This window comes from Lontra canadensis, unplaced genomic scaffold (genome assembly GCF_010015895.1).
Source record: "Lontra canadensis isolate GAN:19392208 unplaced genomic scaffold, GSC_riverotter_1.0 scaffold19, whole genome shotgun sequence".
Classification (NCBI taxonomy): Eukaryota; Metazoa; Chordata; class Mammalia; order Carnivora; family Mustelidae; genus Lontra; species Lontra canadensis.
Window position 1 is genome coordinate 12,114,832 of NW_022631013.1, and position 18,582 is coordinate 12,133,413.

The following is an 18,582-nucleotide window of genomic DNA, read 5'->3' on the forward strand; positions in this document are numbered from 1 at the left end:
TAGGAAAGAACACAAAATATGGATCCTGCCCTCAAGGAGCTTATTCTACTTAAGGGGAGGGGGTAGCAAAGCAGCAAAATAGGATGATGTTTTAAATGCCCGGATACAGGCAAAAATTAGAACAGAGGTAGGACCTTTGAGTTTATCTGAAGACATGCAGAAAGATTTCATAGGAAGAAGTGTATTTCACATTCCTGACTCCTCACTCAATCTAAGGAGTTCTTTTACCACTTTAAAGCAATTCTCTTCTCTTAAAACAGTCTGTTCCTTTATATGTTTCATATTCTTTTTGTAATCTTAAGCTTGTAATTTGCAAGGTACCTTTGAAAGTGTTTTAGAAAGCTCACCTGTCTTCAACAATCATACCTGAAGCAGTCTGCCTGAGCAGCACACTCTGTAACTGCTAGTATAGTGGCTAGCTTGGCAAACAGAGATCAGGGAGTCAGGTTTCCTCTCCTTAATTCTTTATTCCTTTGAAAACTTAAGATTTCAATCATATATATGAAAGAAAACAAAAACAAAACTCTGGCAAACCCTGGCCCTTGTGCTCATAAATTAGTATTTTCAAGCATATTCCTCTCCTACCCACAACAATTTATTTCGGTCAAAAGCTCCATTTGACTATAAAAAGGGAGGACAAAAAATACAATAGAAAAAAGCCATATTCGAATGCTGTAGTTAATAAAGAACCAGGACAAAATGATAGATGGACTTGAAACCAGGTGCGCCCACTGGGTAAAATCAAATATAGTAATTTTGTGTGTCCATGTAAGGCAGAATTCTAAGAAGGCTTCCAAGATTCCCACCTCTGGTACACATCTCCTGTATAATCCCTCCCTCCATGGTGTGTAGGCAGGACTATAGAGGGAGTGGACTTCATTTTCATGGTAAGGTTAAATTATATAACCGATTCTATGAACCCATTCACTGAAGTGGAGGGATTTAAGTGTAATTAAAATCCCTAGTCAGTTGATTTTCAAGTTAATCAGGGTAAGCCTGACTTAGAGAAAACTCTTAAAAGACATACTGACCCTTCCTGAAGAGATTCTTCTGTTGGCCTTGCAGGTCACTACTATGGTGTCAGAAGGCATACGAACAGGGCCATGTGGCAGAGACATGAGGACACTCTCTAGGAACTGAGAAAGTCACCAGCTGACAGCTAGCTAGAAAATGGGGGGAATTCAGTCTTAAAATTACAAGAACCATATTGAACCAACAACCAGTGAGCTTGGAAGAGGACATCAAACCTCTCACGACACTGCAGCATCAGACAGGTAAAATCCCTAACATAGGGCCCTGCAGCTTAACCCCATGTAAACTGTGACATAATAGATTCATGTTTTAAGGTATTAAATGTGTGGTAATTTGTTATACACAAGAGAAAGCAAGTATGGCCTGTATTTATCAAAAAGAATGGAGGGGCGCCTGGGTGGCTCAGTGGCTTAAGCCTCAGGTCATGATCCTGGGGTCCTGGGATCGAGCCCCACATCGGGCTCTCTGCTCAGCAGGGAGCCTGCTTCCTCCTCTCTCTCTCTGCCTACTTGTGATCTCTGTCTGTCAAATAAATAAATAAAAATCTTAAAAAAAAAAAAAAGAATGGAAATTGCTGTACCACACCTGAATAAAGTTTCTCCAGAATTTTAACTGTATTAATTTGATGAAGAGCTTGTATCATCAAAATAGAAATTAAGACATTTTTATCTAAGCAATATAGCTGTTTTTAAAATCTGGTAATAGCTAACTTCATGCTAGGAAGTGAACTGGCTCTTTCATCTTTACACACGGCAAGTCTTGCTTAAAGCCACATATCTTGGGCGCCTGGCTCTGAGGGTTAAGGCTCTGCCTTTGGCTCAGGTCATGATCTCAAGGTCCTGGGATCAAGCCCCACATCGAGCTCTCTGCTCAGCAGGGAGCCTGCTTCCCTCTCTCTCTGCCTGCCTGCCTCTCTGCCTACTTGTGATCTCTGTCAAATAAAATCTTTAAAAAGAAAGAAAGAAAAAAAAAAAAGCCACATATCTCATGCATACCAGAGCCATAATTTGAAGCTAAGTCTATCTGGCTCTAAAATTCATGCTCAACCCACTAAAACACCTTTAAGAATTTTAAAAGTAACATTCTTAGGGCACTTGGCTGGCTCAGTTAGAAGAATGTGCGACTCGTGATCTTGGGGTTTTGAGTTCGAGTCCCATGTTGGGTGCACAGATTACTTTTCTTTAAAAAACCACAAAAAAGGAACATTCTTTTTTGTAATCTAACTGGATTATAAAAAACTATTCCACAAAGTTTATTTAAAGCTATTTTAAGTACTCAAAAAGTACTTCCTTGTAAATTATTTCTGAGCTAACTCTCTACTTTCCTCAATCTTCCTCATTTAAAATTACTTAAGGTATACCGTATCTGGAAACTGATACAACTGTATTCTTCTCTAACCTGACAACTGTTGAACATTATGAAGACAACAGTTAACTTCAGTCTCTGTTCAGAATGCAACCTATGTTTAAAAAGTCCTGCCAAGAAAACATCCCTGAAAGCTGATTAATCTGCAACTCCCCACACTCCATTTTTATTATCTATTTACATATAACTGTATGATTAATTCACCCAGCGTAACTGAGAAAAGCACCTGTTTTACAAGACTAAAGTTAGAGAAAAGTTAAACCTTTTAAGCACTAATGAGATACTATTTTAGGCCATCTTTTGTGTAATGTGGCCTTTCCCTGTGTGGTAAGCCATAATATAACCAACAATTTAACCTCTGTCTTGAAGAGTCTAATTATTATCAGTCATGGTGCTAAAAATAACATAGGACTTGGGTCCAGATATTGTCCCAGAACTCGCTTCCTCCAAAATCACTTCTGATGGCAGCTTCCTTCTTCATTCATTTACATTTTTCTCATAAAGGTGAGGTAGAGAATATGTAGGTACATGACCTCTAGGACAGCATTTCTTCAAAATAAACTGCTCTAAGGCCAAACAGTCTTCTCCAAAACAACCACATTACTTGGGGGGGAGGAAAAAAAAAGTTGTTCATTGTTACTAGCAGCATACCAACTGGTCAAAAGCACTCAAGTCACAGCCTATTAGAAAAGAGAAAAAAACAAAACCACCAAAATAAAAGATGAAGGGTCAGATGCTTAGTGTTGACTCCTCTGAGTCTTCCTCGTTTTCCAAAAAACGAAAAGGTCAAATCCAAATTATCTAAAAATCCACATATTCTCACTGCTTCCACAATGGCAACGTTAATCTCCTGAAAAGTAATTAAGTAGATTTTATTATTTGAACAGTCTGAATCAGTAATCTTTCATCTGATAAATCCTCAGGTTATATGCCAATATGTGAATACCCCAAAATAAGGGAGAAGCTCCATGCACAAACATGTTCAACACAGTACCAACAATTTAAAAAGGGAACTAGAGAGGTGCCTGGGTAGCTCAGCCATTAAGCAGCTGCCTTCGGCTCAGGCCATGATCTCGGGAGTCATGCGCTCGAGCCCCATATAGGGATCCTAGCTCAGCAGGAAGCCTGCTTCTCCCTCTCCCACTCCCCCTGCTTGTGTTCCCTCTCTTGCTGTCCCTCTCTGTGTCACATAAATAAATAAAATCTTTAAAAATAAAATAAAATGGGAACTAGAAATAACCTAAATGTTTAACAAATAAATATTTGCTAAGTAAAATAATGGTAACATCCTTGATAGATCATCATGCAGCCTTAAACCATATAAGAACTGGTACTATCTACTGAAGAAGGATCATCGCTGTTCAGCACTGGGACAATCATTTTTTTTTTCTAAGATTTTATTTATTTATTTGACAGAGAGAGATCACAAGCAGGCAGAGAGGCAGGCAGAGATGCGAAGCAGGCTCCCTGCTGAGCAGAGAGCCCCATGCGGGGCTCGATCCCAGGACCCTGAGATCATGACCTGAGCCGAAGGCAGCAGCTTAACCCACTGAGCCACCCAGGCGCCGACAATCACTTTTTAAAACAAACTCTTATTTCCATTTCTGAGTTAAGGCAAACAAGGTTTGCCTTTCATGTCTTTCTGGGAGCAAAAGTGAACGAGGTTTGGTGAAAAATAGTTGAAAGGTTCCACAGTCCCATAAATTAATCAGAAGGGGGCAGGAGTGTGTATTCAACTAAGGAGGTCTCCAACCACAACATCAACTGAGAAGGTGGACATAAAGGCTTGAAAAAATAAGAGGTACAAATTATTTTAATATTTTTTTTTCTTTCGCTTCCACATCTAGATATGCCTGCACACGGATACTCCCAGCAAGGAAGTACATCTAAAATAATTTTATTTAGGCTGGTAACTTCTTAGCACAATTAAGATTATCTATTATCGCAATTAAAATTACCTCTTCAAGATTTCAAGATTTATCGCTAAAAATTACACAGATTTGCAAAGTATCTAGACTATAACCAGGCCAAATCAGTATGAAAGATATATATACATAAATATACATGTATTTGAAAAGATACAAAGTGACCAAGCTCTTTACAATTCGTATTAAATAAAATTCATAATTAATTCAAATATTTTGCATGTCTACTATGTACTAGATGCTATGAATACATGTGGAAAAAGAAATTATTCTTGCCCTCAAAGAGGATCAGTCTTATAAGGGGCAATTCACCAAGAACTAAACGAGGAATAGTGCCCTCTAATAGAGAGCAGAGAAGGAAAGGTGCGGAAGTCCTTAAAAAAGGAACATGAAATGAAATAATAAGAGCTGGGGGGAAAAAAAATCAGACTGCAAATGGTCCCTCTTCCTTTATTTGCTCAAATTTCTCACTTTTTAATTTACTATACAGAATTAAAGCATTTGCTTCATCTCCTCCACAAAGGCAGTCACTTCAAGAATTTAACATTTGCTGAATGAATGAACTAGACCAAAACTACACTTAAATGTGTTTACAATCTGTATACTCTCTCCAGAGAAAAATAAAGCTATGAGTTAACCAAAGCAGAAAAGTGAAAACACATGCCTGATTTATGTGGTTAATAGGAAAATAACCTAAAAACTAGTAAATAGACCCAGACACAACACAAACACTAGCGAAGTGAATTACAAAATGAAGGTGGACTAAACAAAACCAGGACAGCAGAGAGAGAAATAGATGGAACAGACTAGAAGACAAAGATAATCTTGACCAAAAATCTTTCCATACAAATCATCTGAGATTTTTATTCAAGGATTTCTCATCCATACTTCCCACCCGCAACCTTGAAAAAAAGTAAAAATGAGCACAGATTAAGTATGGCAATCTAATTAAAAGTTCATCCAAAGCTGTTGGCAGAGAGACAAGAGATCTACACTCCACATTATGATGCTAACAGATTCAGTTACATCTAACTATATGTCTTACTATGCCATCTTATGTCTACCCTCCCTCAAAAGTCAGGTTCTCAACATTTACTCAGATTAATACTTGCAAACTTAGTTCAGCTACAAAAACAGGATGGGTACATAAACCTCAACAAATACAGAGACAAACTACCTTCCAGTATCAGAGAAGATATCACAGGTGGAAGGACCACAGACATCATTTACATACAACTTTCATATTTTGCAGATGAAGCCCTGTGGCCCACAAGGCCAGTTTGTGGCAAAATTTACTTAACTATTGATTTAAAGTCTACCAAATCTCTTAGAGTTAAGTCTCACAGAAAATTATAGAACTGAACTTAAAAATGAACTCCTGTAGTGAGCAGATTTAAGATTTAGTAAAAGAAATATTCTCCAATAAGTTTACAAGACAGCAAGAAATGGAGAAAGGAGTATGTGAAGAGATACAATTCTCATTTAAAAATCCAGTTAGTAATTTCATCTTTTAACTGCAACTATGTCCCAACTGCACTGTAACTCATCTAACATCTGTGTTTGGTCTTGTAGTGTTATTTCTATAGAAGTCCTAGTTCTTCCTTTCCAGTATGTTGTCTGAAGACAGGAAAAATTTTACTTTGCTCCCAACTGTCCTTGGATTTTTTATAAAGTTTTTATTTCACAAAACCTGTGCGAATGTATTTTTATTTTGAGCCTAGTTACCAGGGCTGCTTATTATTGAAAGGAATTGAAATAAATGTATTAACAATAGCACCTGTAATCAAGGTCAAACACGATCCCAAAAAGGTCTGCAATTCTAAAGTAACAACCCGATTGAATATGAGTTGCATACACTTAAATTTTCAGTTAAGTGCGCCACATAAGAGAAGGCAATCACATGATGCCAGCAATGACATATGTTAAGTATTCATTGCTATTTATAGTGGAAGAATTAGCATACCCAACTTCTGTAGCACAAAGAAGAAACTATGTCTCTTACAGGTCCTAGACACGAAAACAAAAACTTTATTTTCTTTAGCTCTCAATAATTTGAAAAATTCCTGGCTCAAAACCAACCTCTCTCATTCTTCAGCCCTGAAAAGAAGAACTTCCATCCCCTGAGAACAAAACGCAGCCTGTCCAGAAACCCGCAGAACAGAAGGACGCGAAAGGACCCTTCCGAACGGGTTCCGCGTTCTCCTGGGTGACATCATTTCACCTGCGCCTCGGCAAAACAGGAGAGCGCGCGCGAGAGAGACCATCTGCCAGGCAACGGCGGGCCGGCGATCCCGCAGGGTGCACCCACACCTCCACGCCGCCGCCCCGGGAACAAAGAGCGCCGGGCTGCCGGGCCGCGCCCCGCCAAGCACCGGGCAACCACACCTCCTCCTTGTTGCCGGGAGCGGCCCCCGCAGGCTCCCAACGGCCTGCGACTGGGTCCGTCTCGCCCTCACGCGAGAACCAACGACCGCAGCGGCCAGTACCTGCGAGGAGAGGCTCCGCCCTGCGGGGCTGCTCCCGCGGCTCCTTGCCGGGCCACCGCCTCCTATTGTGACCGCTCGCCCAGCCAGCGGCCAGCTCGCCAGCTCCGCCGTCCCCGGGCCTCCTCACCCCCGGAACCCGGGCTCCGACCGAGGCGCTGTCACGGCGCTTCCTTCCTCCCGGCACCATCACACGGGCCGCGTCAGGAAACAGCTGCACACTCAGAGCTGACAGAGTCCGCTAACGCCTCGGGGGCTGCATCCTCTCCGCCCCCGGGCCCTAACAGCCGGGGCCGCGGCACCGTCCCGCCCCACCGCACCCCACCTCGGTGCTCGCGAACACGGCGTGCCGCGCCGGCGCACTAGCCTCCGCTGCGCGCGCAGGCGACGCCCCTCGCCGCCAGGCCGCAAGATGCGCGAGCACGCGGCACTCCCACTTCTCCGTTCGAGGTCGCTGCCCGCCTCCCCACCTCGTCCCCCGACAGGAACAAACCTAGCAAGCACAAAGCGCGAGACCACCAAACGCTCCGCCCCTTTCCCCCAGGCTCGGCTCCGCGCGCCGAGCCCCCTTTGTTTCCACCCCGCGGGGGAGGGGGCGGGGCGCGCGTCCGGGCGCGCGACCGCGACTAGTTCCGGCAACAGAGCAGGTCGCACAGCGCCCCTGCGCAGCCCCGCCCCGGCCCGCCTCTCAACCCTGGCGCCCAGCAAGGCCACAAGCTGCTGAACCAGATCCTGGAATCCCAGTTTCGTACACATCTTCTCTCCCTTAAGTATGGCTTCTGGGCGTGCCTCCCTCCCTCCAAAACTAGGCAGTCTAACAGTAACTGACCTCACTCAGTTCCAAATGTAATATGTATTCATGTGGACCCAGAAGTGGAGTTTTTATTGATATAGAAGAAGGTAATTAGTCGAAGTTGTCTCACAAAGAAGCAAGGAGGTCGGAACCCAACGTGTCCAACTCTAAGGCTTAATTAAACCTGACAGTTACTCAGACGGTGCTAAGGACTGGAAATGAGATGGGTACAAAGACCACAGCGGCAAGCTGCCTGTCCTGATCACATTCGAGATCTAAAAGGGAAGACAGACATACCATAGAAGCACAATAAATGCAAGGAAAAGACAGCCAAGTGGTATCTGAGGAAAGGTAGGCCATCAAGGGGGCATTACGCAAGAAGCAGACTTTATGCAGATAGGAAACTGATTGATGCCATCAAGGATGGTGATCATCTTTTAGGGTAGTCCAATCGGCAAAACACCCAGGTTCTACTTCTGGCACTACTTAAACCAGTCTCCTTCCTGCTCTGGGCCTTAGCTGCCTGCAGTAGAAAATTAAGGAATCAGACTAAACTGAGGTTCAAAGATCTTCTAAATACGCATGAATAACACTATATGGTAATTATTTGTGTACATTTGTCTCCTGTATCGATAAGACGGAGCACTGGCTCTCTTTTGTTTTGGCTTTGGAAACCCAAGGTCCAAACCTACAGCCTGAAACACAACAGCAGGTGCTTAGCAACTCTGAATCAAAGTTCCAGCAATAAATCCCAAGCTTTTACAATTCCTGGACATAGAGAAGTTAGAATGTTGTAACAGGTACCGATAAACACATCCCCTCCCCCAACCCTACACTCCCATTACGCAGTCCTTTTATCTAGCAGACCCTTCCTTCCAAAGCACCCTGTCTTCCAAAGCAGCCAATCTGTAGATGATTACAACCAAATTGTAAAGGTTTTTCTTTTTCCATGACACAGTCATAAATCCCAATCATACTTTTAGATGCATCCAATGCAATCGGTTCCTAACTTGAGTCCCTTGTAATTTCCCAACTACTGCTGCAGATTCACTTAGCTTCCAGAAGAACCTCAGCTGCCTAAGTTTTCTTATATAATGCAGACCACTATGAAACCACTTTTCTTGTACACTTGGGTATTAGCTGTGTGATGAAAGGAGGAAAGGAAGAAAAAAAATGGGAAAGGGAAGGGAAATTACCATCTGAGAGCCCTCCAATCAAAAGAGCCAGCTTCATCAAGTGCTGAGTCTCAGCATCAAGAAGCTATTACAGTCTTTCACGGTTTCCATCCTTAAGTTTAATGTGAATCCCCTTGGGCCTCAGCCAATCCTTTGTGAGGCAAACTCCATGAGAAAACTTCTCAAATGATTAAGATCTTAGCTACCTGGGATCTTAGGGCTTAACCCAAGATGTCCCCCTAGATGCAAACAATAATCCCACAAGTCAAGGTTGGACAGTTTGAAATCTATGCTGCCATTTCTTCTCAATTGATGTTCTTGTATCTGATGATCTGATGAGCTAGCATCTTGCTAATAAACACCTAAGCAGTGAAACAGGCTTTAAGCTGGGCCACTTTGACAACCCAATGTGGCAGGTGGTAAATTGTAACAGAATACTTGCTCAACCCCAGTCCACCTAAATTTTATTTGGTGACTCTTCAAAAAAGTGCAAAGTCTTGTTGGAGTGGTGTCCGATAAAACTTTCTGTGACAGAAATGGTCAGTATCGGGGCGCCTGGGTGGCTCAGTGGGTTAAGCCTCTGCCTTCGGCTCAGGTCATGATCTCAGGGTCCTGGGATCGAGTCCCGCATCGGGCTCTCTGCTCAGCAGCGAGCCTGCTTTCCTCTCTCTCTCTCTGCCCGCCTCTCTGCCTACTTGTGATCTCTCTGTCAAATAAACAAAATCTTAAAAAAAAAAAAAAAGAGAGAGATGGTCAGTATCTGCACCATCTAAAAGGAGGCCACATGTGGCTACTGAGCACTCAAAATGAGGCTAGGGCATCTAATGAATTGACCAGGATTAATTTAAATAGCTACATATGGGGGCACCTGGGTGGCTCAGTGGGCTAAATAGCTATATATGGTTAGGGACAGCACAATAGTTGCAGGCAAAGTAAGTGACTGTCGCAAGAGCTTTTTGAGACTTCTGACTCTAAGACTGCTCTTTAAAATCAATTTTCACAACAGAAAAACTGAATGACTACTAAAAGCTTCCTCCTGAGGTACCCAAGTAATTTAAGCCACCTTACTTCTAAAATAAAAATACACTAAACAATGCTTACTAAATAGGAAAATATTAAAATTCCTTCAAATACGTCTGGCCGGGCGCCTAGGTGGCTCAGTGAGTTAAAGCCTCTGGCTTCGGTTCAGGTCATGATCTCGGGGTCCTGGGATCGAGTCCCCATTCTGGCTCTCTGCTCAGCAGGGAGCCTGCTTCCCTTCCGCTCTCTCTGCCTGCCTCTCTGCCTACTTGTGATCTCTGTCTGTCAAATAAATTAAAAAAAAAAAACAAACAAACAAGTATGTCTGGTCATTGGGGTACCTACTTGGTGACCTACCATTCTAATACACGGGAATAAGAGCTGAGGTTTTGACTGGGTTGGGCTGGATCTTCGAGATGAATCTTTACATACTGATCTTCAATCTATGAGCAAGATGCATCTTTCTATTTATCTGCATCATCAACGTTTTTTTCAGTACTGCTGTACATTTTCTATACAAGTCTTACTTTTTTTTGTTGTTCTTTGGTTATTCAAGGTTTTATATATAATTACCAATTCTAGAAATTATTTAATTATATACATGTATATTGTGTAATTATATAGCCACAATATAATTATATGTAATTATTAATTCTAACAGTTTATCTTAATCTTTTTTAATTTTCTGTACATAAAAATCCTGCTGGCAGATAATAATGACCACTCAATTTCTTTCTTTCCAACACATTTTTCCTTTTCTTTGTCTTGTCTTACTGCATTGGCTAGGACTTCTAGCACAATTCTAAATAGAAACAATGAGACATGCGCTTTTGTCTTATTCCCAAAACAGAAAACTTCCAACATTTCACCATTAAGTATAATGTTTGCAATAGTTTTTTGGGGTTTTTTTGCAGATTCCTTTAGAGAGTTCTCTTTTATTTCTAAATTATCAAAAGTTTATCATAAAGGAATATTTAATTTTATCAAATTTTCCTGCATCTATGAGATAATCATATAATTTTTCTGTTAATATGTGAATTACATTGACTGGTTTTGGATGGTAAGCCAATTTTGCATTCCTAATAAAGTCCTGTTTTCTTTTATTATCCTTATTATATATTGTTGGATTTGGTTTGCTAACATGTTGGTTAGGATTTTTACATCTGTGTTCTTGAATGAGAATAGCTGTTATTTTCCATTTTTATAATGTCTTTGTCAAGTTTTGTTACAAAGATTATGCCAGCCTTAGAAATGAATCAGGGAGTGTTCTTTTTCTCTCTAGAATAGTTTCTGCAAGAATGGTGTTATGCCTTCTTTAAAAATTTGGCAAAATTTGCTGGTTAGCCAAGTGAACTTAGAATTAAGTGTCTTTCCCTTACTTTTTAAAGATTTTATTTTATTTAAGATTTTTATTTCTTTATTTGGGGGGGGAGCAGGCTCCCTGCTGAGCAGAGAGCCCGATATGGGGCTCCATCCCAGGACCCCAAGATCATGACCTGAGCCGAAGGCAGAGGCTTAACGCACTGAGCCACCCAGGTGCCCCTAAAGATTTTAAGTAATCGCTATACCCGCTGTGGGGCTCAAACTCACAACTCTGAGATCAAGAGTCTCATGTTCCACCAACTGAGCCAGCCAGGTGCCTGGACTTTTCCTTATTTTTAACAAAGGAAAAACAACTATAACATTAGGATAGACTTAAGAAAGATTTCATACTGAAAGTCACAATCTGCTTCTAGAAAACTAACTTCCAATCTTGTGAATTTGAAGAGTTCTACTGCTGGAAATCCATTTTTGAGCACATTGCATAAACAATAAGCACAAATAAATTTTACTTAAGTGGTAGTTAAATAGTCTACCAAATAGGAAACAAACACAAAATTTGGTTTGGTGCTCAATTTTGCATTTCTAAGACAGCACAAACTATCTAAACATAATGATTATCTGAAGGACCTTTATACAAGAGAAGTGACTCAGGCTATAGGTTTTCTTGTTCCTTTACATACATACTTCTATCACAACTTCTTACAGTATTTACTTAATGTCTGTTTTCCCCATTAAACTGTAAGCCCCTCAAGAGCAGGTCCCATCTTTCTTTTGTTTGTTATCACTGATGTCTGCAGTGGAAGAATACTGGCTGGTAGAGGATACACAAAAAAGGAAGGAAAGGCATCTCTTATTTTAAAATGCTGTAACACATGAATGAAGAGCTGCAGATAAAGAATCACTTGTCCAGATGCTGAAGAACCACAAACACAGAGGGGAAAAAAAAATGCTATACACTTTTGGGACCTGCCAAAAAAGGTGCTGGGTAGAGAATGGCCTTCCTGCTGGGAGTCCATGACCTTTATAATGAAGAGGCAGTTTCCCACTGTTAACACTGTCAGGAATAGGGCTGTGCTGTCATCATATCCAATGCCAAGTCTCCTGACTGTAATGTCACTCCAACCCCAACCACCACTGCTGAGTTAGTGGCCTGTATTCTGTGTTCTAACATAACATTAATCACCCTGCCATGTAAATATGTATTTACTTGAGTCTTTTGCCCTTTAGAGAGTGAACTCCCTGGAGCCACGGACTAAGTCTCACTGATTCTGGCAAGGGTTCTAGTACCTGGCAAGCACTCAATAGTTCAATTAATGATACGTGACATTTCATAGCAGTGGTATATCCTATGTTTTTCTCAACGGACAAATTCCCAGGAAGAAATGAGACACACAAGTAGAACTGGTAGTAAGAGAGGAATGAGGAGACAAATTTCAAAATTTCCTAAAGCTAGCTCTGCTCACCCTCCTCCCTCACAGTTTCCATCTTTCCACTAAAACCAGCTAAAAGGATCTAATAAGATGAAGCTACATAGTGGAAAGGTGTAGTGGCCTAGCACTCTTCAGGCTACACATTATCTATATTCACAAACAGATGTGATCTAATGCAAAACATCAGCATAAGCACTTTTTACCCATAAGTGTTACCACCTGTCAGACTGAAAAGGTTAATAATCAGCAGCTGTCAAAGACCAGAGAGAGCGCGCCTGGGTGGATCAGTGGGTTAAGCTTCTGCCTTCGGCTCGGGTCATGATCCCAGGGTCCTGGGATCGAGCCCCTCATCGGGCTCTCTGCTCAGCAAGGTGCCTGCTTCCCTTCCTCTCTCTCTCTGCCTGCCTCTCTGCCTACGTGTGATCCCTCTCTGTCAAATAAACAAAATCTTTAAAAAAAAAAAAAAAAAAAGAGAGAGAGAGGACCAGAAAGAGGTGCACCCAAACCCACATCTACTGAAAGCCTCCCCCAATATAGCCAGTTTTGGGATGGAGGAGTGGGCAGACTGCTGTTCCCACAGTATACGTAAGATACACCAGGGACTGAACAGTTCTTAGTGCAGTGAAGGTGCAGCTCTTAGTGACAGTTCTTTAGGCAGTGAAGGTGAGAAGGGGCTAAAAAGCAGAATGAGGTGAAAGGCCATCAGTGAGGAAAGAGTTCACGACAGATGAGTAAATAAACCTGAGTGCCCAAGATAAGCCGAGTCAGAAATAAGACAAATAGAGACCGAGATCAAGCCAGAAATGGAGAGGCAAGGGTGCAGACAAAGCAGGCACCGCACATTATAGCATATTCAATCTCTGGAGCAGTATAAACGAGAAAGAGCGGACTCGGAGCATGACCTGCCTTGATGTACACCCTCTGAAACAGAGAGCTTAAAGGCGCCTTGCTCATTCTGTGCTGGCAAATAGGGCGCATCTTGGGAACAACTGGAATTGCTATGACTCTCATTCGAAATTGATCCCGCAGCTCAATCTCAGGGCATATCATAGCCTAATTACTATAGTTTTTAAAAATCCACTGGACAGACCAAGGCAATGAAAAGAATTAACCACACACAGATCTAACAAAAGCCTGTTATTTCATTGTTAGGGGTCAACCATTTATTATTTTTGACATGAAGTATTATATTTAAGGGTTTTTTTCAGTGTTCTGGTATTATGAAGATCCAACGACTATTTTCATACATATATACAGTTTGGCCTGCGTTTGAAAAAACATCCACAAGGGCGCCTGGGAGACTCAGCATCTGCCTTTGGCTCAGGTCACGATCCCAGGGCCCTGGGATCCAGTCCCGCCATCAGGCTCCCTGCTCAGAGGGGAGTTTGCTTCTCCCTCACTCTCTCCCTCTCAAATAAAGAAATAAATCTTTAAAAAAGAAAATGTGTTCATAAAGGTAAATTTCTTTTTTCTTTTTTTTTTTTTTAAGGATTTTCTTACTTATATATTTGACAGAGAGAGACAGCGAGAGAGGGAACACATGCAGGGGGAATGAGAGAGAGAGGAGCCGGCTTCCTGCTGAGGCGGGGCTCGATTCCAGGGTTTTGGGATCATGACCTGAGCTCAAGGCAGACTTAAAGACTGAGCCACCCAGGCATCCCAATAAAGGTAAATTTCTAACAGTGCAATTGCTGTTTCAAAGGGCCTTTGTTTTTTAATTTCAAGAAATGTTACTAAATTGCCTCCTAAAAAGCTGGGCCAAGTTTTACTCCACCCAACAGTAAATGATAGCAGTCAACTCTGAAGAGGAAACAGCAGTGTTTACGGGCATCCCCTGAGGAAAGATAGGCTAACTCATTCTCTGCAGTAGGCCAAGGACTAGGGAAAGCAACTCTGAAACCAAAACTTGGGCCAGGATACTCAGAGAACAATCATATTTCATAACCAGCTTTAAATTCTCTTTGTTTTAATTCCCTATTAAAACCCTGACCCTTTACTATGGTCTTATTAAATGCAAAAGCCTAGGAAGTGAGCCCAAACTGGAGACAAAGTGACACTAGTGAGAGTAGCAGCACTTAGAAAAGCTGGTGACCACCAGGTCCTGAGTCAAAGGGCTAGCTAGGAGGGCAAGCAGCCACCAGAAAAGATACCTATGGCGACCCAGGAACACCTGGAGAGGAAGGTCCGCTAAAGCTGGTCACCTGCAGCTGAAAGTAACAAGGACTCAAATCATTAAGAATTAGACACTGAAGTAAAATATGACCCCAAAAGCCAGTAAACATGGACCATACTTATGTAAGTGCTTCAAGAAAATAAATAAATAATAATATAAGCACTGGCTGAGAAATAGCAAAGCACAGACAACTAGCACCTTCACTTTGGTCAAGATGAAAGGAACATGAGAATGTTCTCTAAGCAGATCAAAACACAAGATTATCTTGTACCTTTCACCATGTTTAATGGAAAACAGAATTTCCCGCAGGGAATGCTGGTGGAGCTCATGTGACTGCATAGTTGATACCCTGCACAGATGATGCCCCCGGCTACTGATTTCTACCCTGCATTCATGAAATGTGACCAGCTCACTGAAAATGCTAGTGTCCTCCTGGTAGCATCCATTGATGACATACACTGAAGACACCAACTAACCAGGGTGGTTTTGCACAGGCATTGTGATACATGGCACATCTCTGCAAACCCTGCCCTCCGGCCCAAGCCACATTTAACAGGCCTTTTCCTCACTTTACGTTAAAGAAGAAAGTGCGTTACCTGAGCAGATTCACACAAAACAGAAGTGATCACCTTAAATAAAAACCCTTAAAGCAGGACAACCTTTATAAAGCAAATATAAAATTTAAGCTCCCCCAGAAGTTTATTTATCTCTCCTCTGCTTACTTGTTCCTGTTATAACGGTGTCTTATAAAAAAAAATTAAATTTAGCAGACAATGACATACCCAAAGTCAAGATAAGAATGCCACATAACAATGATCTCAAAATACCTATCGTTACAATGTATTTTTAATCACCTCAGATATTCCACAGTATGGCAAAGTACTTTTGCACAGTAAGGCAGAGAGAATCTATTTAAAAACACAGTGCATCACATAATATCATATAAGCTCAGAAAGCATAATACAAAATTCTAAAACTTTAGGAAAATGTAGGGAAATATCTGAAGATATTCTGGAGACAGATTTCCCAAAAGTCTAAGCAATAAAATACATTTCTCAAGGACTATACCAATAGACTTGCTCCCAAAATAATTTTAAATTTCTGAATGGGGAAAAAACTTCATTAAAAATTAAAAGCTTGGGGGGCGCCTGGGTGGCTCAGTGTGTTAAAGCCTCTGCCTTCCGCTCAGGTCATGATCCCAGGATCCTGGGATAGAGCCCCGCATAGGGCTCTCTGCTCAGCTCAGCGGGGAGCCTGCTTCCTTCTCTCTCTGTCTCTGCCTGCCTCTCTGCCTACTTGTCTGTCAAATAAATAAATAAAATCTGTTTAAAAAAAAAAAATTAAAAGCTTGGACATTTTTTGCGAATGACAGATGATTAATGTTCCTATACAAAGTGATAGGAAAACAGGAACACCCCAAAAGAAGAGAAAATTATGTGAAAGACAAATTTTTTTAAAAAGCAGTAAGTGACTAAGGAACAAATGAACATATAAAGAGTTCTACAATCTCAGTGGTAATCACAGAAATACTCATTAAAACAATTAGAAACCATTTTTCAACAATCATTCACAAAGTAACTTGACATTATGGATGCTTTCAATGTGAAAAGGAAGTGAGACAAGCATTCTCATATGGAAGCATAAACTGATGCATATGTGTGAAAAAAATATGCAAAAAAAAAGACAAAGGCTGAAAAAATTGTTCGAATCCTTTGATTCAATTCTACTCTAGTAATCCAGGCTCAAGAAATACATCATTCAAAATTTATTACATAGCACAATAATCAAAACACTGTGGTACCAGCATAAGGACAGATACATAGATCAACTGAACAGAATAGAGAGCCCAGAAATAAATCCCTGTGTACATGCTCAAACGAGCCCCAAAGGGTCAAAAGGGTCCCAAGACAATTCAGTGGGAAAAGAACACTCTTTTCAGCATTGGTGTTGGGAAAACTGGATATCCAAATGCAAAATAAACTCTTACCTTACCCTATCATACAAAAATTAACTCAAATGAGTGAAGGATCCAAACTTAAGAACTAAAACTATAGAACTTCAAAGGTAAAAACATAGGGGAAAACCTTCATGAGATTGGGTTTGGCAATAATTTCTTGGCTATGACATCAAAGCGCAGGCAGTAAGAGAAAAAGATGAACACCCAAGGAGGGAAAAGGGTAGAGGGAGAGAATCCCCAAGTCAACTCTCTGCTGAGCAGGGAGCCTGAGCTGGGCTCAATCCATGACCCATGAGATCATTACCTGAGCCAAAACCAAGAGTCAGATGCTTAACTGACTGAACTACCCAGGCAACCCCCAAGATAAGAACTTTTGTGCAAAGGACACAACCAACAGAGTAAAAAGGCAACCTCTAAAATGGGAGAAAGTATTTGCAAATCATCTGTCTGATAAGGGGTTATATAGAGAACACACAAAGAACTCCTACAATCAAACAAAAACCAATCTCTCTGATATGAGGAATTTGAGAGGCAAGATGGGGGGTTTGGGGTATAGGGAAGGAAAAAATGAAAAAAGATGGGATCGGGAGGGAGACAAACCATAAGACTCTTAATCTAACAAAACAAACTGAGGGTTGCTGGGGGGTGGGGGGTGGGAGAGAGAGAATGGTTGGGTTATGGACTCTGGGGAGGTTATGTGTTCCAGTGAGTGCTGTGAAATGTGTAAGCCTGACCATTCACAGACCTGTACCCCGGGGGAAATAATACATTATAAGTTAATAAAAACTCATTTTAAAAATGGGCAAAGGTTAGGGCCCCTTGGTGTCTCAGTCGGTTGAGCATCTGACTCTGTCTGAGGTCATGCGAGCCCGGCACTGGGCTCCACACTGAACATGGAGCTTGCTTAAGATTCCCTCTCCCTCTGCCTCCCACACCCCCACAACTTGCTTGTGTACTCTCTCTGAAGGGGGGGAGGGGGCAGGCAAAGATCTTGAACAGACATTTCTCCAAAGAAGATAAATGACCAATAAGCACATGAAAAGATGCTTCGCATCACTAATCAGTAGGACAAGGCAAATCAAAACCACAGTGATATATGACCTCACACCCAACAGGATGGCTACTATTAAAAACAGTAACAACAGAAAATAACAAATGTTGGCAAGGATGTGAAATGTAAACTGGTGCAGCCACTTTGGAAAACAGTATAGCAGTTCCTCAAAACCATAAAAATATAAATGATGCAGCAATTCTGCTTCTGGGTATATACGCAAAAGAATTGAAAGCAGAGTTTCTAAGAGAGATTTGTGCACCTATGTTCCTCGTAGCATTATTCACGAAAGCCAAAACGTGGAAGCAACCCAAGTATCCATTTGTGGATGAAAGAATAGATAAAATGTGCTGCATACATACAATGGAATGTTACTCAGCCTTTAAAAGTAAAGAAATTCCGGGGCGCCTTGGTGGCTCAGTGGGTTAAAGCCTCTGCCTTCGGCTCAGGTCATGATTCTGGGGTCCTGGGATCGAGCCCCGTACCAGGCTCTCTGCCAGCAGGGAGCCTGCTTCCTCCTCTCTCTCTGCCTGCCTCTCTGCCTACTTGTGATCTCTGTCAAATAAATAAATAAAATCTTAAAAAAAAAAGTAAAGAAATTCCAACATTCATGCAACAACATGAACGAAACTTGACAACACTAAGTGAAATAAGCCAGTCACAAAAAGACAAATATGGGGCACCTGGGTGGCTCAGTCGGAAGAGCATCGTACTCTTGGTTGCAGCTCTAGCAGTGATCTCCCGGTTGTGAGGGGAGTCTGCTTGAGATTCTCTCCCTTTGCCCCTCCCCCTGCGCATGCTCCTGCGTTCTCTCAAATGAATAAATCTTAAAAAAGAAATACAAATATTTTATGA

General features: G+C 41.6%; 1 protein-coding gene across 11 annotated transcripts in view; it reads right to left on the minus strand.

Annotated features, from left to right (window-relative positions):
* The window catches only part of RNF38 (ring finger protein 38), a 123,847-nt gene that overhangs the window by 40,580 nt on the left and 64,685 nt on the right, over positions 1 to 18,582 (minus strand). For 2 of the 11 annotated variants that reach the window (XM_032860599.1, XM_032860598.1), the window contains exon 1: positions 6,809 to 6,918. The exons of 6 other annotated variants lie outside the window; for them this stretch is intronic. Coding sequence is in view for 2 of the 5 variants with exons in the window: in XM_032860594.1 (XP_032716485.1) it covers positions 6,402 to 6,410 (9 nt within the window). In the remaining 3 variants the exon portion in view is untranslated. Of the gene's footprint in view, positions 1 to 6,401; positions 6,486 to 6,808; positions 7,136 to 18,582 lie in introns of those variants that run through there. 3 more of the 11 variants (XM_032860597.1, XM_032860594.1, XM_032860591.1) reach the window with 3 other exon arrangements.